This window comes from Pipistrellus kuhlii, unplaced genomic scaffold, assembly GCF_014108245.1.
Source record: "Pipistrellus kuhlii isolate mPipKuh1 unplaced genomic scaffold, mPipKuh1.p scaffold_m20_p_16, whole genome shotgun sequence".
Classification (NCBI taxonomy): Eukaryota; Metazoa; Chordata; class Mammalia; order Chiroptera; family Vespertilionidae; genus Pipistrellus; species Pipistrellus kuhlii.
The window spans coordinates 23,433,082-23,459,031 of NW_023425471.1; the positions used below are offsets into that span (position 1 = coordinate 23,433,082).

Below are 25,950 nucleotides of genomic sequence, written 5' to 3' on the forward strand. Positions count from 1 at the left end.
GGATTAGTAAAATCAACATCATTAAAATGGCCATATTAGCAAAAAATATATATAGATTCAATACAATCCCTATCAAAATACCAACAACTTATTTCACAGACCTAGAACAAATATTCCAAAATTTTATATCGAATAAAAAAGACCCTGAATAGCCACAGCAATCTTGAGAAAGAAGAACAAAGTTGGAGGGATCATAATACCAGATATCAAGTTATACTACAAAATCACTCGACTCAAAGCTTCCTTGTACTGGCACAAGAACAGGTATATGCTTTTATTTACATGAAATTATATAATGGGGCTTGTGGTAGTGGTAAATCTCTATGTTTTAGAAAACAGGGAAATGGGAATACCAGTAGCCCATAAAACTCTATGCTACATTGAAGGAGTTGGGTATAAATTATTTCTGGTATGTTCCCTGACTCTAACCTTATCATAACATGTTACAACTGGATATGAATATTATTTGGATTTTCTTTTTACAGGATGAAGGAGTTAAAGAAATTCCTATTATTCATCATGTTAAGGAAGGATATGAGAAAGCAGACCCTGCACAGTTTGAGTTGCTCAAGGTTCTTGGACAGGGGTCCTTTGGAAAGGTAATGAATGCTGTTTTCCACATTTGCTTCTCTTCTAAACATTCACCAAAAACTGTACACATAGCTAGAAATCTATTAACTGTGCCTTTTCTAGATTTGTCAAAGGATATAGACAAAGATAACTTCCTAATTTTACTAACTTTATTTCTGTTGTACTTTTAGTTCTGTTCATTTATACTTCTCTATATAATCATGGTTGTCAAATGCCTGGGGCTCACTCACTTTTCTAAGGCAAGATACATCGTGGTATTTATTAGCTGCCTAAATCAAGGTAGATTGATTTTTCTAAAAAAAAAAAAAAGTTGAAGTTTTCCTGTTTACAAGCTAACATGATCACAACTTGCTCTCTATTGCTAATTTAATCTATATTCCTTAGCTCTATCATAGAAATCAGAATTTATGTATCAATTCATGTATAAATGCACGAATTCATCTATCATCTGCTAAAGCAGTATGTGTGTAAAGTATAGCAGGGGTAGATAGTGAGGGATATGTGAATTATGTCAAATTTCTTTCTTTAAAGAATCTTAATTTTAAGAGAGAAAGCAAATTTGGGAAAGATTATCTGTAAAATTCATTACTAAAATTGTTTATTGAATACTCTGTGGAATATGATTTTTGGAAAATAAATATGTAGGTCTGGTTCCTGACTTTTATGCACCTAGCATCTAATACATGAAAATCATTGCATCAATCAGTAACTGCCTTTAGGAAAACAACAACAACAATTTAAGGGAGAAAGATAATGAGAAACTACTAATTTCAAAGTGTCTGAGATTTAATTTCAAAGAAGAAAAGTAAAGCCATTGAGCAGTGGTGATTTATCATATTCTGAAACATTTTAAAAGAAAGACACTTATTGAACATCTAGTGTGTGCCCAAGAGCTGCAAAAGCAGTATTAGTGAGTATAAAATATACATCAATTGTCTTAAAATATCCCAATATCTATGTGGTATTGCTATAACATTTAAAATATAGAGAAACATTTCCAGGACACAGAAAGGACAAGTTAAGCTGGGTTGTAGTTTAGCAGGGAATTGGTACAAGAGATATGTGAAGACAAAGCAATAGGACTTGAATAGTTGATCTGGCAAGAGTAAAACTAGGAAGAGAAGAGTTTTTAATAGTGTGTGTGTGTGTGTGTGTGTGTGTGTATCTGGAGGGGGGTTGTTTATAGAATTTACCTGTAGAGTAGGTGTGTTCATTTTGCACAGCTTTATTTTAAATTAAAAAAAATACAATATTCATTTAATTATTTTGCATTATATTTTTATATTAATTTTAGAAAACAGAGATAAAATTCTTTCATATCCTGATTGTTTAAGTGCTTAAATATCAATTTAAATAAAATCATACCAGACAAACATTTCAACTCATTATACTATATTGTTTTTTCATTTGATGTATATGTAAGTGGATAAGATGATGGAATTCAAAAACTAGAGCAAGAGAACTTAGTTGAAGCCAGGAATGTATTCTGTTGTTTATAAATACATGGCATAAGGGGCCTATGTATGTTCTAGAAGTGGGACAAAAATGAATATTTAAATTTTCTGGCAGCCATTATAAAGAAGCTGATACATTTAATTATATGATTACTAGACAGTATCTTCAATGTAGAAACAAATCAAATAGACCAGAGAAGTTTTCCTCATGGCCTTTGTAAAAGAGAATGCAATATAACATAATGAAATTTCTTCAATAGCATCTTCACATTAAATATAGCAGCATGCTGACAAGTTCTCAATGTAATCATGAAATTCAGGAAACACTCAGCTTTGTCTGTGCAGAAACTTTGCTTTAACAAGAAGCTTTTTAAAAATCCCTAATACTAAAATACAGAATAGTGATATTTATGTAGTTCATCAATCAAAGAAATATTAAGGAAGTAGCTTATTTTTTTCTTCCTAGCATGTGAACATATTTTATTGTCAGTATTGCATCATTTGTGTAGGCATTGTGTGGGTGTGACTTGTTATATGCTGAACCTATTTAGGAATTTGGCCAAGGCTATGAATCAGAAAAGTGTGGGAGCAATACCAAGAAATTTTGGGATGCAGCCTTAAGTTTTTATGCAAAATATCATTGTTAAATGCAAGAAAAGGAATTTTAGACTATACAAAGCCTTGAAACACTAAATATCTTTATAGTCCATTTAATAGGGGAAAACTTTCATATAGTCAGTTGTACAGTTGTGCTGTAAAGAAGCACATATTATCATTGTGAAATATGAATATAAAATTCTGTACTAAACACACCAACTATATTGCTATTAGTTAACATTAATGTATGGATTGAAATGTAGCATAACAAATAATTTACATTAATTATTTCAAAACACAATCAAATTATGCACATGAATACATGTTTGTAATTTTCAGACTAACCTTTACTTGCCAGAGCATATATATACAAAGTATACATTTTAACATCTGTGGATTATAATTTTTTTGCTTTTATGGTAGTAATGCTTTTACTATAGGACTCAAAATGAATTTTTTTTCTTTTCTTAAAATATATTTTATTGATTTTTCACAGAGGGGAAGAAAGAGGGATAGAGAGTAAGAAACATCGATGAGAGAGAATCATCGATCAGCTGCCTCTTGCATCCCCCACACCAGGGATGTGCCCGCAACCAAGGTACATGCCCTTAGCCGGAATCGAACCTGGGACCTTTCAGTCCCCAGGCTGACGCTCTATCCACTGAGCCAAACCAGTTTGGGCCAAAATGAATTTTTGAGAATATTAAACCCCTTGTCTTCTTAAGTAGTTTATTAACTATCCAAAACTAGTTTCAAAAAATACGTATTTACATCTTAAAATTTCATGCAGTGGGTCCATTGTCTTTAATCAATGTGATTTTTTAAATTCTCTTTATCAAACACTAATTAATTCTTAATGGAAAGTATAAAAGTCCCTATCACCAAGAGAAAAATATATTGGAGTAACTCACTTATTGGTTTTTTGGACAGTCTATAATTGGATAAGAATTTATGAAAATAAACCTCTCTGATCAGTATAGATATATATTTTGGATTTAGTAATTTGAAGCTGTACCAACTTCTGTAGTTGATTATTGATGAGAGCTGAGTGACAAGATTTTTTTTTGCTAGGAACATCACCATAAGACCTGCAACGAACAAATCAGGTGATGAAAAATAAGAAGTTACTTCTCTAGGCTGTGAATGATTGCTTCTATTATTATATGCCATATTGGGATACTAGTGAGTGTTAGAAGAGCTAAGGAAAAAAACAGTTGTTTTATACATGTGTCTTCTTGAAAGTCTAGAGGCTATCTTTTTCATTCTTCCTTCACTGCCTCTTTTTGTCTTCTATACTTCATTCTTTTCAATGCTACTAAAGGATGTGTTCTAGAAAAGTGGTTCTGTGTCATCTGTCTACCCCTGGGTATTTGTAATATGCCTTCAAATGTTCTCAGGGCAAAATTTATAAAAACATATAATTATATAAGCATAATATGCAAATCGACAGAAAGGCCAAACAGGGGAAAGACTGTCTGGATGCCCTTCCAAACGTCCTTACAGATGACCTTCAGGATGAAGCCAGGTCTGCGAGGGCCAAGGCAGCTGGGGCTGCAAAAGCCTACTCTTGAACAAATTTTGTGCATTGGGGCTTTAGTTTTATAATAATACTGAGATATTATTTATAAAACTTCTTCCACCTTGGCACAATAAAGCAGTGACACCAAACTGTCAGTATTCATTGTATTCTTCATACACTTTTAGCTTTAAAAAACCATGAAAGTTTTACTTAGGAATGACTTTGGTGAGGTGTTAGCAATCATTAAAATTTTCAAATATCAATCATTGAGTACACCTTTTTGTAATATTGTGTAAAGAAATGAGAAGTACACATACACCACTTAGCTGCATACCAAAAGATAATGGTTGTGTCAAGAGAGAACTTGTGTGATTTTTTTTTTGAGCTGAACTAGCTACTTTTTAAAATGAAACAATTTTACTTGAAAGAATGATGAACAAACTATGATTCCTTAAAATTGGGCATCTGCTAATGATTTATAAAAAATGAAATGTAGTAAGCCTTTATTTCATGGAAAACAACTGATAAATTTTTTTGAGCTTTGAAGCAATAAATTAGAATTGTTAAAATTTTTATTTGCTATCATAAGCTTGATATCTTCTTAATACTCAAAATATATTTTTCTGATGAGATTACTGCTCTCAACATTTGGAAGATCTGCAAAACTCACATGATATTTGCAAATTAGGCATTAATACAGACTCCATTTAAAGTGTAAGGTAGATCAGTGGATTATTACATAACAAAATATGGACGTTAATTTGATACGCTTCAGATTCTCCATTGCAACTAATCTTTAAGAAACTGCCACTTGTCAAATTCTTGTTTCATATAAAGGAAAACATAACCAAAGCTATATGAACAGGCTATTAAAATATTCCCTTTTCCAAATACTAGTACTTATCTGTGTGAGGTCTGATTTTTCTTGATATACTTCAAGCAAGACAACTCAATTACAACCAATTCAATGTGGAAGCAGATATGATAACCCAACTTGTCTTCTGCTAAGCCTGATATTAGAGACTTGTGAAAATGTAAATCAGAAAAAAAGAAAATATAGGGAGAATCCAAGATGGCGGCTTAGGTAAGCACCTAAGCTGCCACCTTGCACAACAATTTCAAAACAACTAAAAGACAAAATGGATATCATCCAAAACCACAGGAAAGCTGGCTGAGTGGAAAAATCTACAACTAGAAAGAAGAGAGTCTCACAGATTAGGGGAGCCGCAAAGCACTAAGGTTTGGAGACTTGCATGCAAAGAGGAAGGGTGGCCGAGTGCCTGGCAGGTGGGAGGGGAAAGGAAGCCCCTGACTGCACTGATCCCCAGTTCCAACTTCACTAAACCCCAACCCCGTCCGAAACCACATGGAGCCAGGCTCATATGGTTGGAGTCTGGACTCTAGAGAAAGGCACCTGGAGACTCAGAGACTGGAAGACTCAGGGGAGCCTGGAGCTGCAGCAGTCATGGTCTACAGTTGCTCTCGAGTGAGAGAGTGCAGAAAGGTCTGACCGCGGAGGTTGCTGCGGCCTCTCCATAGTGGAAGGAGACAGAAGCTCCAGACTACAGAGACCCAACCCAATTCCACTCTTAAATGGGAATCTGGACTGTCAGACGGCAACTCAGGGGAGCCGCAGAAGGTAGAGGTCTGAGGCGTGTGCACAAGGGCAGGGCTGATGGGAAGCCAAGACTGTCAGCTCAGCTCTGAGATTCTGCCCCATCCAAGCTGTGCTCAGAGGCTTTTGCAATTTTGCAAGTCTGATCCTATAAGACTGTCTCCAATACAGAAGGTATCCCAGAGCAGACACAGCTGATACTCACATCCAATTGGCCTGAAGGTCAATTCCTCCCAAGGATACCAACAACAATCAAGAATTAACTACAAGCCGAAACCAGTTTAGCTCAATGGATAGAGCATCGGCTTGGTGACTGAAAGGTCCCGGGTTCGATTCTGGTCAAGGGCATGTACTTTGGTTGCTGGCATATCCCTAGTAGGGGGTGTGCAAGAGGCAGCTGATCGATGACTCTCTCTCATTGATGTTTCTAACTCTCTCTCTCCCCTCCTCTCTGTACAAAATCAATAAAATATATTTTTAAAAAAAGAATTAACTACAACAAGGCTGTACACGCAGTCCACAAAGGGGAGCACCAAGAGTGTCTACCTCAGGTAACTGGGGAGGCTGACCCACCAGACAATATAGGATACCAAGCATACAAAGCCATCCTATCAAGTCAGGGAAACAGCGAAAATGCTGAGATGAGGAAATAGATCTCAAACGAAAGAAAAGGAGAACAAAAGACTGGATATAGAGTTCAAAACCATGGTTATACGGTTTTTCAAGAATTTCCTAGAAAAGGCCAATAAATTTAGTGAGGCCCTCTGTGGTATATGAAAAAGAACCAACTAGAAATTAAACATACACAAAATGAAATAAAAAATATTATACAGAGACCCAACAGCAGACTAAAGGAACACAAGAATCAAGTCAAAGATTTGGGAAACAAAGAGACGAAGGAAACTCCTCTGGAGAAGCAAGAAGAGAAGAGAATCCAGAAAGTTGAAGATAGTGTAAGAAGATACTGTAGGGACAACTTTAAGCATAACAACATCAGAATTATGGGGGTGCCAGAAGAAGAGAGAGAGCAAAATACTGAAAACCTATTTGAAGAAATAATGTCAGAAAACTTTCCCCTCCTGGTGAAAGAAATAGACTTACAAGTCCAGGAAGTGCACAGAACCCCAAACAAAAGGAATCCAAAGAGAACCACACCAAAATATATCATAATTAAAATGCCAAGAGCAAAAGACAAAGAGAGAATCTTGAAAGCAGCAAGAGAAAAACAGTTAGTTACCTATAAGGAAGCACCCATACAACTATCAGCTGATTTCTCAACAGAAACCATGGAGGCCAGAATAGAGTGGCAAGAAATATTCAAAGTGATAAATAGTAAGAACCTACAACCAAGATTATTCTACCCAGCAAAGCTATCATTCAGAATTGAAGCTCAGCTAAAGATAAGAAAGAGTTTTCACAGATAAGAAAACGCTAAAGGAGTTCATCACCACCAAACCAGTATTATATGAAATGCTGAAAGGTATTCTTTAATAAGAGGAAGAAGAAGAAAAAAAATAAAAATTATTATCAACAAATACATATATATATCAACAAGTGACTCTAAAAATCAAATGAATTAAAAATCTGAGGAACAGAATAAACTGGTGAATATAATAGAATCAGGGGCAAAGAAAGGGAGTGGATTGATAATTATCAGGGGAAAGGGGTATGGGGGGTGCAGGAAGAGACTGGATTAAAATTGTATGCTTATGGATGAGGACAATGGGGGGGGAGGTAAGAGGAGAGGATGAGGTGGACACCAGATGGAAGGGAGCTATCGGGGGGGGGGGGGGGGGGGGGGAGGAGGAACAATTGTAATAATCTGAGCAATAAAGATTTATTAAATTTGAAAAAAAAGAAAATATAAATTAGTGTCACTTTTTCAGTTTTTTGAAAGATATATTGATAGTTATCTTTTATAAAAATATATTAACATGTAACAGATTCATTATCCTTAATGAATCAATCAGTAATTATTTTTCTGTTTTAATTTTCAATATGATAAATATCAATAGATGTAACTCACAAAAACAAAATGACTTTGATGTCTTCAATAATTTTTAACACTGTTAATGATTCCATAGAACAAAAAAATGAGAACTGCTTTCCTGGAAGAATTTAATAAAGATAGTTCCACTTGTGGTGGAATCATCTTTTCTTTTTTAAAAATGTATATTTTATTGATATTTTTACAGAGAGGAAGGGAGAGGGAGAGTTAGAAATATCAATGAGAAAAAAACATCAATCATCTACCGCCTGCACACCTCCTACGGGGGATGTGCCTGCCACCAAGGTACCTGCACTTGACCAGAATTGAACCAGTGACCTTTCAGTTCGCAGGCCAATGCTCTATCCACTGAGTCAAACCAGTTAGGGCAGAATCATACCGTGTTTCCCAGAAAATAAAACATCCTCTGAAAATAAGACCTACTTACAGGTTTCCTTCTGAGTGAAATATAAGGCATACCCCCAAAATAAGGCCCCCCAGGCTTTGTCTCAGAATGAAAATTAATTTACAATAAATTGGTCACTAGGGCTGCACCGACTGGCATCTAGCAACCAGTGACGTTATGCGGATTCCTGACGTCACTGCTGTGTCGTGGCATAAGGGAGGTCGGAGTGAGCTGTGAGCTCGGGGCAGGAGAGAGGAGGAGACTTTCGCAGATGCCTGTAGAAGAACAGGAGGATTAGAGCGGAAGGGACACAGGGAAGGTGGTGAGTGCTGGTCTGTCTCTGGTGACACTACCTGATGCTAGTAGTTGCCCTCATGATGACTGAAGGTTCTCAGTCAGTGGCAGACCCTGCTCCAGCCCATATCCAGGCCCCAGCAAACCCAGTGACAGTCCTCAGGCAGGCCCCAGGGGGTAAATTTCTGATAAAGAGGTAGGGGGGATGTCTGGTGAAGGTGTTCACTGGCACAGCGGTGGGGGGAGGGGGATCACTTAAAATGACACAGGAGGATCAGAGGGGGCAATCAAAATGACACAGGAGGATCAAAAGGGGTTACTAAAATGGTAATCCCCCCTCTGATTCTCCTGTGCCATTTTGATTCCCCCCTCTGATCCCCCCATTTTATATGATCCCCCTCCCCCCCCACCTTGATACCCCAATTCCTTTTTATTACCCCTAGAAATGAGCGCAAAAAAAAATGCTACTCCATGGAGTACAAGAAAGGAATCGTGGAAGACTCTTGGGACTAAAATCTTACTGCTTTCTGCAAAGAGAAGATGTTGAGTATCTGATTGGTCCGAAAATGGCAAGCAGAGTATGGTAACCTCATTGAACAAGTGGACAAGGGAAATGCTAAAAAGCACAAGTGTGGATCAGGTCAGCAACCATTATTTTCCGAGCTGGAAAACCTGATCTGTGAATGGGTTGTTGACAGGAGAGCAGAGGCTTTGGTTGTGAATAGGGCTCAGATCCAAGAATTCGCCCTTGCAATGGCACCACAGTTTGACATAGCCCCCGAAGACTTCAAAGCATCACAACACTGGCTGGATAATTTCCTTCAGCGAAGTGAACTGTCTTTAAGAAGATCTACAACATTGTTTAGGTTGGAAGATACTCGAGTTATTAAGCGAGCACTTGCATTCAAGTCCTTTATTGATGATGCTGACTTCTCTAAATACAATCTTTCCAACATGATTGCTATGGATGAAACTGCAGTGTTTATGGGCCAATCATCTCAAACAACAATTGAACAGCGGGGTGCCTCCTTAGTGTACATTTCCTCCACTGCTTACGAAAGTGCACGTGTTTCTTGTATTTTGGCAATTCATCTGGATGGCACTAAAATCCCACCTTTAATCATTTCTAAGGGCAAAAAGGAAAAGATTGAACGTGTTTTGGGCATTTTTATTCTTGAAACTGAAAAAGCCTGGGCCACACAAGCAGTTATAAGGAAGTGGGTCGATTTAATGCTGCCACTTGTTCTGCGAGGGAGCCAAAGAGGTCTGCTAGTCTGGGATGCAGCCAGCACTCACCTCGCTAAAGACATGAAGACATTTTTTCATGAAAGAAAAATAGATCAGATAATGATTCCCTCAGGAATGATGGCCCATCTCCAGACTCTTGATATTGCAATAAACAAGCCATTCAAAGACAATTTGTGCATGGAAATTAATGACTACATTGAAAATAGAATGGAGAGAAATCAGCATGGAAACTTTGTGAAACCTAAACTGCAAGAAGTTGTGACTTGGGTGAAGAATTCATGGGAGAAAATCACTGACAGTTGCATTGCAAATGCACTGCAAGCAGGCTACCTTGACAAGAAGTACTCATTTAAAGACAGTGCTATTGCTAAACTGAGAGATTTGGTCCACTGATTCTGAAAGAAATGGAGTCACAAGAAATTCACCAGGAAATTCAGGAATTGGATTGTTATTATGATGTTCCAGAAGATGATGACATGATTGTCATTGAATAAATGAGTAAATTCTTGATACTGTAGGGTTCACAGTTTGTCTGGTTTGTGTTGACAACTATCATACTACTGTACCGTATACAGGTAATAAATTTCCTTCATTTTAATTTAACAATAAATGTGTACCGTATTCTTCTTCATCGAAAAATAAGATATCCCCTGAAAATAAGACCTAGCGCATCTTTGGGAGCAAAAGTTAATATAAGACACTGTCTTATTTTCGGGGAAATGGGGTATATGTTTTCATCCTCTTGGTCACAGGATATTGATTAGAAAAAAGGGAACTGTTTGGTTATCTTCATTTATTTGCTCTTGTCAGTAAAATTGAGTGAAAACTTTAAGTCTGGTTATTAGGGTTAATACCATTTGCTTAGCTTTGAAGGGGTGTGTGTGTGTGTGTGTGTATGTGTGTGATGGTAATCCTTTAATCAATTGTTAAAATTGATAAAGACTGCCCCTTTAATTAGATGTACTAATAATATAAAATTCTATTTGCTTCCCAACAACTGCAAACTTGGGGGGGAAAAACAGATGAGAAAATATGCATCTGAGGCCTGAGCTTCTTGAACTGGATCAATAAGTGTTATATGACATTGAGAACACCTTGATAATGTAGTTCGTGTGTTCTTTCTGTCTAACCCAGGTTGAATGATATTATTTTGCAATGAAAAAGTGAGACTTAGCACTGTTCATTTATAAGAAATTAACTTTTATTGCTTCTATTTTATAAAAATCACTGAAGGCACACTATGTGTATGCTAAATTTAGCACTCTTTGATCAAATGATTACCATTTTTATCAGTAAAAATTATGGACTTTTAAGAATATCACTTTTAAGATTATATCCAGTAAAAATAACTCCATGAAATGAAGCCACCATAATATTTTATGAAAAGATACATACTTTCTTAGGATTCTCTGTTGCTCAGAGGAAATTGTGTTGGATTTCAGACTAGATTTTAGACAAGGAAGTAAGAGATGGTAGCAGTTTTAATTTGTTAGCTCTTTGCATACAAAAATATTTATGGTGATATGCAAATTTTTTTTTATTTTGTTAAACTCCTAACTCTTTTTAGTGCAAAGATACTTTTATGTTGCAAAAATAAAACAAAACAAAAAAAAACACACACAAACAACCCTTTGTTAGCTTGTGGATTCTCTTGAATAGTCTCCTCCAATGTGGTATGAACTGTTTGTTACTGGTTCACTGTGTGACATGTTAAAAATCTTAGAGTAAGCATTTAGAAATGTTTACAGAAATTTAATAGAGTAATTTCATGTGTGGAATTATTAGTTTAAAACGGGATTATATCTTGTATGACATTTAAGTTTTTTATATCCTCTCTAATAAAAGAGAAACATGCAAATTGACTGTACCTTCACTACACCCACCAGCCACACCCTCCAGGAAATCAGGGAGAGTATGCAAATTAACCCAACCAAGATGGCGGTTAATTTGCATATCCAGGCTAGAGTGAAGACTGAAGACAGCATAGAAAGAAGCCAACCACTGCAGAAGGGAGTGAAGCTACAGAGAAGCAAGCAAGTGGGGCAGCAGAGAAGAAAGGGAAGCAGGCGGAGCACGGGAGAAGAGAGTGAAGCCAGCCAGGCTGTGGAGACAGCAGCAGGAAGCCCTATTGCAGGAATCTTCCTGCAAAGGGCCTCTAGTATTTAATAAAAGTAAGATCTACAGTGGGTTGGAGGAAAGGGAAAAAATACTTATTTATCTACACAGAAAGTATGAGCAGCATTACCCTACATGACTGTGAAAGTGCTAAACTTAAATGGTCCTTGAGTTTATGAGTGAAATAAATCCTTTTAGGATAAAAGAAAGTGGAAATTCCATGAAGTGAAAAACCTCTCCTGAGTTGGCTGATATATAATTACAAATAAAAGATCTTCAATAAAAGGTTTTGAGCTGTATCTTGGGAAATAGGCAAGACAAAAATTACTCAACAGCTCTCCCATCTGCAATTTTATGTCTACAAACTAGTGGGGGGGGGGGGGTTGTTTCCCTCAGCCTAGCTGCACCCTCTCCAATTTGGGACCTTAAAGGATATCCTATTGCCAGTTTACAGGGATCGGGCCTAAACTGGCAGTCGGACATCCCATTCACCTGCCTGCCTGCTTGATTGCCCTTAACCACTCTGTCTGCCGGCCTGCTTACCTGCAATGCTCCTCGGCCAGCCTGATCATTCCCAGCTGTTCCCCATGCCAGTGTGCTTGTCCCCAATTTCACCCCCTGATGGCCTGCTTGCTCTCATCTTCCCTCCCCACTAGCTTTCTTGCCCTCAACTGCCACTCTGCTGGACTGCTCACTCCAAACTCCCCCCCCCACCCCCCGCTGTCCTGATCACTCCCAACTCTCCCACTGCTAGTCTTCTCACCCCCAACTGCCCCCCCCCCCCACGGCCAGCCTGATCACCCACAACTACCTTCCCATCATGGCCTGATCACCCAAAACTGCCCTCCCCTCTTGGCTTCTAACGGCTTCTACCTTGGCCCAGCCACCATGGCTTTGTCCAGAAGAATGTCTGGAAGGTCTTCTGGAAGGTTTGAAAACAACCATCAGCCCCTCACCCTTTTATTAGTATAGATGGAGGCCTGGTGCATGGGTGGGGGGCAGCTGGTTTGCCCTGAAGGGTATCCTGGATCAGGGGGGGGGGTTCTCCTGAGGCATGGGGCAGCCTGGGCAAGGGTCTGTGGTGGTTTTCTGGATGGCAATGCCCCTATGGGGTGAAGGACCCCGCTGTGGGGGATGTGGCCAGCCTGGGTGAGGGGCTGAGGGCTGTTTTCAAACTGGACACACCCCCTTCAGTGTGGGGTTCCCATTGGGATGCCTGGCCACCCTGGGTGAGGGGCTGATGGTTGTTTGCAGGCTGGCCATTCCTCCCAGCAGGGACCTTCACCCCATGGGGCATGGCTAAAGTGGGTGAGGAGATGATGGCTGTTTGCACGCTGGCCATGCCCCCAAGCAGGGACTCTTACTTCATGGGGCATGGCCAGCCTGGGTAAGGGGCTGAGGGCCATTTTCAGGCTGGCCAGAGCCCCTTTAGGGTGGGGGTCCCTACTGGGGTGCCTGGATAGCCTGGGTGAGGTGCTGATGGCTGTTTGCAGGATAGTCAGGCCCCCGAGCAAGGACTCTTACTTCATGGGGACATGGCCAGACTAGATGAGGGACTGAGGGCTGTTTTCAGGCTGGTCATACCCCCTTCATGGTGGGGGTCCCTCCTCGGGTGCCTGGCCAGTCTGGGTAAGGGGCTGAGGGTCATTTTCAGGCTGGCCACAATCCCTGGTGACCCAGGCTTACAGTCCCTCCTTACCCCCCACCCTCCCCTGCCAGCCCTTCCTTGAATGGAGGCCAGGGCCAGCTGGTAGCTTGGCTTCCTCCATTGCTCAGGGCAACCTAAGCCTCCTGCTTTCTCCAGCTCCATGGCCACTGCCATCTTTGTTGGGTTAATTTGCATACTTGCTCCTGATTGGCTGATGGACTTAATGGAGGGATGGTCAATTTTCATATTTCTCTTTTATTAGTATAGATTAGTTACTTGATAACATTTTCAATTTAAGCAACACTTAAATAGAACATGCTAGAGTTGGGGATGGCATGTTGAAGCACTGAACAGGTTTTGCTAATTATTTTTTAAAACTCCATTTTACTGCCAAAACTGGTTTGGCTCAGTGGTAGAGCCTCAGTCTATGGACTGAAAGGTCCCAGGTTCGATTCTGGTCAAGGGCATGTATGTTGGTTGTGGGCACATCCCCGGTGGGGGGTGTGCAAGAGGTAGCTGGTCTATGTTTCTCTCTTGTCGATGTTTCTAACTATCTCTTTCCCTTCCTCTCTGTAAAAAAATCAATAAAATATATTAAAAAAAACACACAAAAACTGCATTTTACTAATAACACATAAAACTGAAATCTATTTACATTTCTCTTTATATCTGGCTTTTAAAATTTAAATTTTAATGAGTCATAATATTAGTTTAAAAATGTGATATATTATTTAAGCTTGATTGGCAACTTTAAAGAGTTTATCTTTCATTTGTTTATTGAGGTAATTTGCCATCATGATTCTTTTACTGGGCACACAGATAAGAATTGCACCTGATTTCTTATTAAAATTCCTAGTAACTTCTAAAATGGACCAAAAAGGAAGTAGAAATAAAGATATCAAATTAATAGTCATCACATAGGTTTCTCTTTATTAAGGCAACAAAAAGGATCTTAGGTCTTAAAAGGAGCTCCAGCCGAAACCGGTTTGGCTCAGTGAATAGAGCATCGGCATGCTGACTGAAAGGTCCCAGGTTTGATTCTGGTCAAGGTCATGTACCTTGGTTTCGTGCACATCCCCAATAGAGGGTGTGCAAGAGGCAGCTGATCCATGATTCTCTCTCATCGATGTTTCTAACTCTCTATCCCTCTCTCTTCCTCTCTGTAAAAAGTCAATAAAAAAATATATTTTTTAAAAGAGCTCCATTAGCTCAAATTGTTTTGTTATTTTTGCTATCCATAAAAAAGTCCATGACCATATCATATATTTTTTAAATTTCTTCACAGTAGTGTGTATGAGAGTGTGATTTACTGAATGAATGAAAGTGAGAAAGTATTAAGAGCATATAATTTATAGGAATGTTACCTTTATAAAATAAAAAATGCAAGGACATATGCTTGTGCTAATGTGTATATATAGCAAAAAGTGCTTGAAAGTTAATTTTACTGTTTTTTATTACTCTATTAGGTTTTTCTTGTTAGAAAGAAGACTGGCCCTGATGCTGGACAACTCTATGCAATGAAGGTGTTAAAAAAAGCTTCTTTGAAAGGTAGAAAATTAGAAAGCTTATTTAAATAGAATTTGATAAATCTCATTTTAAGAAATATTCTGTGTATTGATTGTATAAGTTGAGTAGCTTTGGTTTTCTTTTTCATTTTTTAATTAAACTTAATGGGGTGACATTGATTAATAAAATTATATAGGTTTCAAGTATACATTTCTATGATACATCATCTTTATATTGCATTGTGTGCCCACCAGCCAAAATCAGATTTTTTTAGTCACCATCTATTTGACCCCATTTTTCTTTACTACTTTCTTACCCCCTTCCCTCTGATAGCTAACATACTATTTTGTATGTCTATGAGTTTTTTGTTTCATTTTTCTCATTTGTTAATGAGTTAATTTCAGTTTTCCATCCCACCTATGATTGAAATCATATAGTTCTTAACTTTTTTGTCTTAGTTTTTTTTTTAATTTAGTAATTATTTAGGGTTTTTTTAAATCTCTAATTGATATTTCTAGGGTTTATATTTGTATATATCTTAATTTAATGAGAGTATACCATGATAAAAATTTAATGGCATAAAAAGTGACACATTTAATAAAAATAATTTATTTTATTAAGTTATATTCTTTTATTTGTTTTCTGTTCCACCTGTGTTGCTATTACATATTGAGAATGCACAACTGCCTGCATACTCTTATATACACTGTCTTCTAGGCTCTGATCAGAAACCACCATGCTCAGTTTTAATCAATAAACTCACTTTAAAATTAATTACTAATACATTAAAAATGTATATAAGTCAAATACATGTTTATTTCACTTTAAACCACCTTGAGATGTTAACTGTATTTGCTTTCTGAATATATGGTAATTACTCTTTAGGCATATATAGACTGCAAATTTAAGAACTTATAAAGTTATGTTTTATATTTTTACATTTTTGTTTTATGAAATGTTTATGGAAATATATACAATAATAATTAACATATTCTAACCTCTAATTTTTAGTTCGAGACAGAGTTCGCACAAAGATGGAGAGGGATATACTGGTGGAAGTAAATCATCCATTTATTGTCAAATTGCATTACGGTATGTAATATGTAGAAAGCCCTAGATAAAATTACTTTAAGTTGTATGCATTATTATATAAAGGAGTTATATATCTTACTTGAATGCTCTCTTCTGTGTTTAGGTATTCTTATTCTATGATGCTCTTACTGTGAAATTTAAGTGCAAGTAGAAAAAACTATGAGACTTTTCAATACTTGTGACAATTCAATTTGGTTTATACACAGTGTAATATTTCTCTAGTTGCTATACAAAATTCCTTACAGACAATGCTTTTATCTTCCTTAGGTGTTGGCCTCAGCCTAATAAGTGGGGTTGTTCTATTAAATTGCTGCCAGGTTATTCATCTAGTTACCTCCAATTTCTAGAACATATTCTCTTCTAATGTTGTTGACACCAATTTCTACTTCATATATATAATTGCAATAGCAATTATATATATAATTGCTATAGCAATTAAAGTTTGTCTTCCATGAGTTGAGTCCTCTTAACAAAGTAATTGCAATTAACCATTTTGTGTATTACTATTTTAACATTATTGCCTCCTGAGCTTCTATACCTTTGATTTTGTTCTTCCCCTCCCAAACCACCTCAATAGAGCAATACACTCTTATACTGGGTTTATACCAATCTTATACCCTAGAGGAGGAAAGGAAGTGGACCCTAGACTTAATTTTTTTTTTAAGGTCAAGGGAGTTTGGCTTTTTAAGAATTGGCATTGGCTCTTTTAGAAGATAGTGACAAAAATAAATCTCAAGTGTTGATTAGTAAGAAAAACACATAGATTAATATTAGAATATACTGGCAGAATTATATGGGAACTGTATGCCATTCTGTACTCTTCAGTAAATAAGATTAACTTTTCATAAGTACCATGTCTTTACTAACTTACTAAATAGTAGTATAAAAATTTATCACTAGCTATATTATAATAGCAAGGAGATTTCAGATAAAGTTTGTGCTGGATTCAGTAAGTCAAATCAGATCATTCACCTTATTTTTAATTTTAGCAGCCATTTCCACTAAATTGCATCAGTAATACACCATAAACTTTAGTTCAAGTGGCATTAATGTCTGTCACCTTGTGACTTGAAGTTCTGTGTCTTTATGATGCATGTGCTGGGTGTTTTGAATTTGTGTTGTTCTTATTGGTGGTGTTTTTTTCACCATGGTTTCCAAGGATTAAATGAATGACCAGACATACACAGTGAAGCATATTGCTATCCATAAAACAACATGCAGAATTACAAAATGGTCAGTGGGAAATGACTAGAAGTACAGCTTTCAAAGGTTGCATTTTTAGCTGTATTTGCAAATACTGTGATATTTATCAGCCTAGAAAACAGTAGAGTTGACTAAATTTTATATTTTTGTCCTCAAAAATATTTAATTTTTTATGTGGCTTGATACAGTGTTATTTTTGTTCCTTATATATTTATAAATGAAACACCTTTTTTCCTAGTGTTTCTAAACATAAAATCTACTTGGTTTGAAATCAAGTAGTTGGAACAGTTCAATTTTATTTTAATCATGTTCTTGAATCAAATTTTCATTGAAGAAGCTTTCAATTAATAGATCAGTTTGATTCTGTAATTTGCACACAGTACATATTGTTTGGTATTGTTTTGTTTTGTTTTTAAATATGTTTTATTGATTTTTTACAGAGAGGAAGGAAGAAGGATAGAGAGTTAGAAACATCGATGAGAGAGAAACATCAATCAGCTGCCTCCTGCATTTCCCCCACCCTTTTACTGGGGATGTGCCCGCAACCAAGGTACATGCCCTTGACCGGAATCCAACCTGGGACCTTTCAGTCCACAGGCCAACACTCTATCCACTGAGCCAAACTGGTTTTGGCTATTTGGTATTGTTTTAAGGACCAAAGCTCAAAGTGGATTTTGTTCTTGAACAGTGTTCCAGTAGATTTTATGACATGTGTTGGCTTGAGGTCTAATATTTTTTTCTAATATATTTGAAATTTCTATTGTTGAAATACTGCACAAATTTGTATGAAACAAAACCTAGAAAAATGAAAACTGTAGTAATTTAAATTAATCCTAGTATGTTATAATAGAGGGACAGTTTTGATGCCATAATTTCTCTCTTCATGGTAGTGTTGGACTTAAATCAGTTGAAATGTATTTCTGTACCACAATTTAAGCTTCAATAAAATTTTGATTAATGGAATGTCTAGACATAAAAAGGATTTACTTTCAGACAATAATATAACAAGAAATATAATAAATGCTTCAAATTATTTAATATACTCAGCTATATGAAAAGTATTTATCTGAAGTAAGGATCAATATCTAGCTTCTAGTTGTATTTCTTATATTTATTGATTAACTTGTCTAAGTAAACAATATAGTAACTTCTGCTTATTTGTCTAATAATATTTCTCTATCCTACTAGGCTTTATCTCCTGTGACATTAGGCTATAAAATTCTGTGATAATTTATTCAAAACGTTATGGTGTTTGTGGCTCCACTTACATGTTCACAATGAGCATATTTATCTTATTTCCTGGTTCTATTTAAGATAATAATGTAATTTTATTAGTAAATTTGAGTTATTCTTTCTTATATTTAGAAGAGGAATAGCAATGAGAAGAAGTAGATGTTATAGAAAGAACATGAATTTGAAATTGAATCATGGCTCTATTGCTAATTTAATGTATGCATGATATTGCTGAGTTTAGCTTCCCTGGGAAATTCAAAGTTATATACATAATTAAATATCCAATATATACTACTATGTCATTTTTAATTTTTTAAATTTAAAAAAGTATCAGGTATTTATTTTATTCTTAGGTAATGTTGAAAAATAATATATTAAAATATATACCTAACTATACCTGTAACGTTCAAGAAATTATTCTTTCACTCCTTTTTACCCCAATGGAGTGAAAATGGTAGTATCTAAAGACTTTTTTTAATCTCCTGGATGTCATTAGTTTAATCAGTATATACCAGTTGTGTACAAAACACTGTATTAGATGTAGTGAGCTCTAAACAATCTCTGCCCTGAAGAAATTTATAATCTATAAAGAATACAGACTTGAAAACAAATTAATTATACAATTCAAATGAAGTAACTACCATAAGAGAGACATAAATAAAGTACCATGTGATCTTAAAATAGTAGCAAGTAATGCTGATGGGGAAGTGTAAGGTTGCTGTAGGAAATGAGAAAAGGGGGAAAATCCTTACTAGAGGAAAGAGGTTGCATTTTGGTTAAGCTTGAAAGAATTTGGTTTCAATAGGTGGGGATGCAGACTTCAGACAATAGTAGTATAACATGATGTTCAAAAATCAGAAAAATGAGGGTAGTAGAAGTTTCTGTGTGAAGCTGCATGCAAGATTGATTATGTTCTTGGAAGCATTTTATACTTATTTCAACACCAGATTTAATTTTGAAATAATGTGAAACAATAATGGATCATGTGAATAAATGCTTAATTGGTATATAGTGTTCAATGATAAAATTCTAAACGTTAAAAGTATACTAAGCTTTTTAAGCCTTTAATATTGTTATATTACTATATTCTATTTTTAAATCAGCCTTTCAGACTGAAGGGAAGCTGTATTTAATACTGGATTTTCTCAGAGGAGGAGATGTCTTCACAAGATTATCCAAAGAGGTATCTGTTTGTAAATCTTTACATGTTTTCTGGAAACAAAACTAAGAAAAATCAATTTGTTTCTTTTTTCTATAGAAATATTAAATGTTATCTGTTCTGTTTGTTTCATTGCATAGCATTTAGTGGATATGCCAATTAATTGTATTTTCTATCTGCCTGGGTCATTTAGATAATCTCAATGTGCTACTTATTATTCTCTTAGGTACATGATCAATTTAAATGAACTGGATAAAGCATATAAGGCCACACATAGATCTTTGCCTACAGAAGCTACCAAAGTGCCTCTGGGAGTAGTGTTTAATTTATTTATGTTTAAAACAGTTTTATGGTGATATAAATTACATACAACAAACTGCATATATTAAAGCATACACTTTCATAAATTTTGACATTTGTATATACCCCTGAAACCATCATCACAATCAAAATAATTAGCTTCTCCATCACCCCAACAGTTTTTTTTTGTACCCCTTTGTCAAGTTTCCATCCTGTCCCACCCCTACTGAATCTGCTTCCTGTCACTGTTTGGTTTAAATGTTTAGGATATTATATAAATGGAATTCTATAGTATGTATTTTTTGTCTCACTTATTTATTTCAGCAGAATTATTTTGAATTTCATCCATATTGTTACATGTACCTATACTTTATTCATTTTATTGTTTTGAGTATTCCACTTTATGGATACACCATGATTTGTATATTCATTCACTTGATGGATGTTTGTGTTTGTAGTTTTTGTATATTACTAATAAAACTGCTAAAATATTCACATACAAATGATTGTATGGACATATATTTTCATTTTTCATATTTAAATACGTAGAGTATAATGACTGGATTGTATATTTTATTTTAGTTTTCTTTCATAGTTTACATTAGGGTTTATAGTTGGTGTAAATTCTATGGGTTTGGATAAATGTATAATGACAAATATCTACCATTGTAGTCTCATACACAGTAGTTTCACTGTCCTAAAAGTCCTTCATGTTCTGCTTATTCATTCCTCTTTCTCCCCAACTATGATTGGGTTATATAGTAGGTATATGTTTTAACTTATTTTAAAGACACTTAAACTTTTCCAAAGTGGTTATATAATTTTTACATTCCCACCAGCAGCATATGAGAGTTTCAGTTGCTCCACATCTTTGTCAACACTTGATATGGTCAGTCTTGTTTTAATTTTAGACATCTCATAAATGTGTACTGGTACCTTGTTGTTTTGAATTTTATTACCCTGAAGATTAATGATGTGAGTCATCTCTTCATGCACTTATTTGACATCTATGTATTCACTTTAATAAAATGTCTGTTCAAATCTTTGCCCATTTTTAAAAATGGGTTGTTTCTTACTGAGTTTTATTTTGGATGGTAAGTCCTTCATCATATAGGTTGTTTGCAAATATTTTCTTCTAGTCTATAGTTTGTCCTTTTATTCTCTTTTACAGTATCTTTCTTTTTTATTTCAAATTTATTTTTATTCAGTAAATATTTATAGAGTTATATCTTATTAAACGAAAGAAATAACATATACAAACAGATAGTGGAGGGGGTGAGGGCATATGCTGGGGGTGGAAGAGGCTCTGGAGAGGTCAATGGGTGAAAAAAGAGACGTATGTAATACTTTAAACACTAAGTAATTTGAATTTTAATATGTATATAAACAAAACTTCGTGAAATTTAATAATATTTAAAAGCAGTTCTTAATTTTGATGAAGTTTTATTTATATACTTCTTAATATTTAAGTTCTTTATTGTTTAAAGTATTACATAAGTCTCCTTTTTCACCTATTGATCCCTCCCCACCCTCTCCCATCCCCCAGCAAATGCCCTCACCCCCCTACTGTCTGTGTCCATTGTTTCAGCTCATATGCATGCATGCAATTCCTTCAGTTGATCTTTTATCTTATCCCCCTCCCCTGCCTTCCCTCTTAGGTTGGATAGTCTTTTCAATGCTTCTATGATTCTGGCTCTATTTTTGTTCATCGGTTGATGTTGTTCATTATATTTCACAAATGAGTGAGATCACAATATTTCTCTTTCTCTGACTGGCTTATTTTGCTTAGCATAATGCTCTCCAAGTCCATCCATGCTGTTGCAAATGGTAAGAGTTCCTTCTTTTTTACTGTAGCAAAGAATTCCATTGTGTAGATGTACCACAGTTTTTTTTATTTGTTTGTTTGTTTTAAAATATATTTTATTGATTTTTTACAGAGAAGAAGAGAGAGGGATAGAGAGCCAGAAACATCAATGAGAGAGAGACATCAATCAGCTGCCTCCTGCACACCCCCCATTGGGAATGTGCGCGCAACCAAGGTACATGCCCTTGACCGGAATCGAACCCGGGACATTTCAGTCCGCAGGCCAAAGCTGTATCCACTGAGCCAAACCGGTTTCAGCTGTACCACAGTTTTTAATCCACTCATCTGCTGAATGGCATACAGCAGTTCTCTATCTGTGAGTGTGTGTTTTTCTTTTTTTTTTAAGTTGTCTTTTTTGTTGAAAGTATTACCAATGTTCCCTTTTTCCCCCATTGACCCCTTCTAGCCCGCTCCCTGCCTTAGTCCTTCACCTCGCTATCATGTCCATGATGTATGTGCATACACATACAAGTTCTTTGGTTTATCTCTTCCCACCCACCCATTCACCTTCCCACCCACCACCTTTCCTCTGAGATTAGACAAACTGTTCCATGCTTCTATGTCTCTGCATCTATTTTGTTCAGCAGTTTAATTTGTTAATTCAATTCCACATATGAGTGAAATCATATGGTACTTGTCATTCTCTGACTGACTTATTTCACTTAGCTTAATACTCTTTAGGTCCATGCATTCTGTTGCAAAAGATAAGATTTTTTTTCTTTTTTTATGGTTGAATGGCATTCCATTGTGAAACTATACCATTTTCTTTGATCCACTCATCTACTGGTGGGCACTTAGGCTGTTTCCAAATCTTATCTATTATAAATTCTGCTCAATGAACATATGGTACAGATATTCTTTCGAGTTAGTGTTTTGTGTTTCTTTGGATATATTCTCAGAAATGGAATTGCTGGGTCATAAGGTAGTTCCGTTTTTAACTTCTTGAGGAAACTCCATACTGTTTTCTACAGTGGGTGCACCAATCTGTATTCTCACCAAGAGTGCACAAGGGTTCCCTTTTCTCATCCTCACCAAAATGTTTTTTGTTGTTATATTGACAATTGTTATATTCTGACAGGTGTAAGGTGATATCTCATTGTGGTTTTAATTTGCATTTCTATGATGATTAGTGATGTTGAACAACTTTTCAGATGTTTATTGACCATTTCTATGTCCTCTTTGGAGAAGTCTATGTTTAGGTCCTTTGCCCATTTTTAATTGGATTCTTTGTCTTCCTGATGTTGACTTGTATAAGTTCATGATATTTTTTGGAAATTAATCTGTTATCAGATGTATCATTGGCAAATATATTTTTCCATTCAGTGGATTTCCTTTTCATTTTGTTGATGTGTTCTTTTGTTATGCAGAAGCTTTTTAGTTTGGTGTAATACCATTTTTTCTTTTCTTTCCATTGCCTGAATAGTGGCAAAAATAATGCTATGGGTTATGTTTGAGATTTACCACCTGTATTTTTCTGGAATTTTATGGTTTCGAATCTTACAGTTAAGTCTTTAATCCATTTTAAGTTTATACTTCTGTGTGGTATAAGAAGTTAATTTAGTTCCTTATTTAAAAAATGTATATGTCCAATTTTTCCAAAACCATTTATTGAATAGACTTTCTTTACCCCATTGTATTTTCTGGCCTCCTTTGTCAAATAGTATTTGACAAAAAACAAAACAAAACAAAACAAAACAAAAACACATAGTTTTAATCCTGTATTCTCTATTGGGTTTCTTTGATGTACATACCTGTTTTCATGCCAGTGCCATGCTGTTTTGATTACTGTGGCCTCATAGTATAATTTGATAGTAGGTAGCATGATTCCTCCAACTTTGTTCTTCATTTTCAATGTTGCTGTGGCTATTCAAGTTCTTTTGAGGTTCCTTATAAAATATTCTAGTTTTGTCAAATACATCATTGGTGTATTGATAAGAATTGAGCTAAATCTATAGATTGTTTTGGAGATTATGGGCATTTGATGGTATTCATTTTTCCTATCCATGAACATGTATTTTCTTCTATTCTTTTTCCAGTATCCTATAATTTTTTGATTACAGATCTTTCATATACTTGGTTAAATCTGATCCTAGGTATTTTTTGAAGTAATTGTGAAATGGATTGTTTTCTTAATTTATCTTTCTAATAATTCACTATTGGTGTATAAAGATGCAACCAATATCTGAATGTTTATTTTGTATTTGGCTACTTTACTGAATTCTTTTATTAGTTCTAGTAGTTTTTGGTGGAACCTTTAGGGTTTTCTATGTATGGTGTCATGTCATCTGAAAATAATGACCATTTCACTTCCTCATTTCCAATTTTCATGCCTTTTATGTCTTCTGTCTAATTGCTGGGACTTCAAGTACTATGTTGAATAAGAGTGGTGGATACAGATATACTTGTCTTATTTCTAACCTTAAGGGAAGCAGTTTTAGTTTTTGCCCATTGAGTAACATGGTGGCTGTGGGCTTGTCATATATAGCCTTTATTATGTTGATGTATATTCTTTTTCCCACTTTGTTGAGAGATTTTATGATAAATGGATACTGGATTTTCTCAAAAATTTTATCTGCATCTATTGATATTATCATGTGAGCTTTAGCTTTCATTTTATTTATGTGGTATATCACATTGATTTGTCGATATTGTACCAATTTTGCATACCAGGAATAAATCCCACTTGATCATGTTGTATTATTTTTTAAATGTATTGCTGGATCCATTTTGTTAATATTTTTTGAGGATTTTAGCATCTATGTTCATCAGGAATGTTGTTCTATAATTTTCTTTCTTTGTAGTGTCTATATCTGGTTTTAGAATTAGGATAATGCTAGCCTGGTAAAATGAGCTTGGGAGTGTTCCCTTCTCTTGAATGTTCTGAAATATTTTGAGAAGGATAGGTTTTCATTTATTTTGAAAGTTTGATAAATTTCTCTTTTGAAGCTATCCAGTATTTGTTTGTTGGGAGTGTTTTTCATTAGTGCTTTAATTTCACTTGTTGTAATCCATCTATTCAGGTTCTTTGATTTTATCTCATAGAGTTATAGATGACTGTATATTTCTAGTATTTTTTCCATTTTGTTTAGATTGTACAGTTTGTTGACATATAGTTATTCTTAATGTTTTCTTACAATCCCTTGTATTTCTGTGGAGTCAGTTATTACATTTCCTCTCTTATTTCTCATTTTATTTATTTGGGTCCTTTTTATTCTTGATGAATCTCTTTAAAGTTTGTCAGTCTGGTTCACCTCATTAAAGCAACAGCTCTTTGATAGATTCATTGATCTTTTGTACTACCTTTTTTTTTTTTTTTTTTTTAGAGTCTTGTTTATTTATTTTCTGATATTAATTTCCTTTCTTCTATTAACTTTTGGCTTTGTTAGTTATTCTTTCTCTAGTTTGTTTAAGTGTAAAATTAGATTATTTATTTGGGATTATTTTCATTTCTATAGCTAAGCCTACAATCCTATAAATTTACATTTTATGACTGCCTTCACTATGTTCCATAGCTTTTGGGTTGCTGTGTTCTCCTTTTCATTTGTTTCAAGATATCTTTTGAATTATACTGTGATCTAATTTTTAATCCAATCATTTTTTTTTAGTAATCTGTTTTGCAGATTCCATGTGTTTGTGAGTTTTTCAGTTTTTTTCTTATGATTTGATTTCAAGTTTCATGCCAACATGTTCAGAAAGATGCTTGATATGATTCCCGTCTTAACTTTTTGAGACTTATTTTGTGTCATAATATATAGTCTCTGCTAGATAATGTTCCATGTGTACTTATAAATAATATATCTTGATGCTTTGGGATAAAATGCTCTTAATATATCAATTAAATGTATCTGTTTTTATGTCATTTAAGGCTGTTGATTTCTTGTTAATATTCTGTCCTGAAGATCTATCCATTGATGGTGTTAAAATTTCCTATTATGACTGTACTAGTGGCCAGGTGCATGAAATTCATGCACATTAAAGGGGAATTAATTAGAGAAAATATTTCAATATTGCTATTTGATCTTTCTCTATAATAGAAGTGTCAGAGATGAAAGAAAAATTAGTAAAATGTATATGAAAATCTTCCTCCTGTCAGAGTCTGGGACACGCTGCAGGACCCAG

General features: G+C 35.3%; 1 protein-coding gene and 1 long non-coding RNA gene across 4 annotated transcripts in view; one reads left to right on the forward strand and one right to left on the reverse strand.

Annotated features, from left to right (window-relative positions):
* Window positions 1–25,950, forward strand: part of RPS6KA6 (ribosomal protein S6 kinase A6) — a 166,271-nt gene that overhangs the window by 27,428 nt on the left and 112,893 nt on the right. For all 3 annotated transcript variants that reach the window (XM_036439817.2, XM_036439820.2, XM_036439819.2), the window contains exons 3-6: window positions 486–599; window positions 14,941–15,022; window positions 15,992–16,072; window positions 19,612–19,691. In XM_036439817.2, the coding sequence (XP_036295710.1) occupies window positions 486–599; window positions 14,941–15,022; window positions 15,992–16,072; window positions 19,612–19,691 (357 nt within the window). The remainder of the gene's footprint in view (window positions 1–485; window positions 600–14,940; window positions 15,023–15,991; window positions 16,073–19,611; window positions 19,692–25,950) is intronic.
* LOC118719946 lies at window positions 7,869–17,559 on the reverse strand. The gene is made up of 3 exons (XR_004988324.2): window positions 17,247–17,559; window positions 8,208–8,218; window positions 7,869–7,879 (listed from the first exon to the last, which is right to left on the reverse strand). It is a non-coding gene; the product is annotated as an uncharacterized LOC118719946 (long non-coding RNA).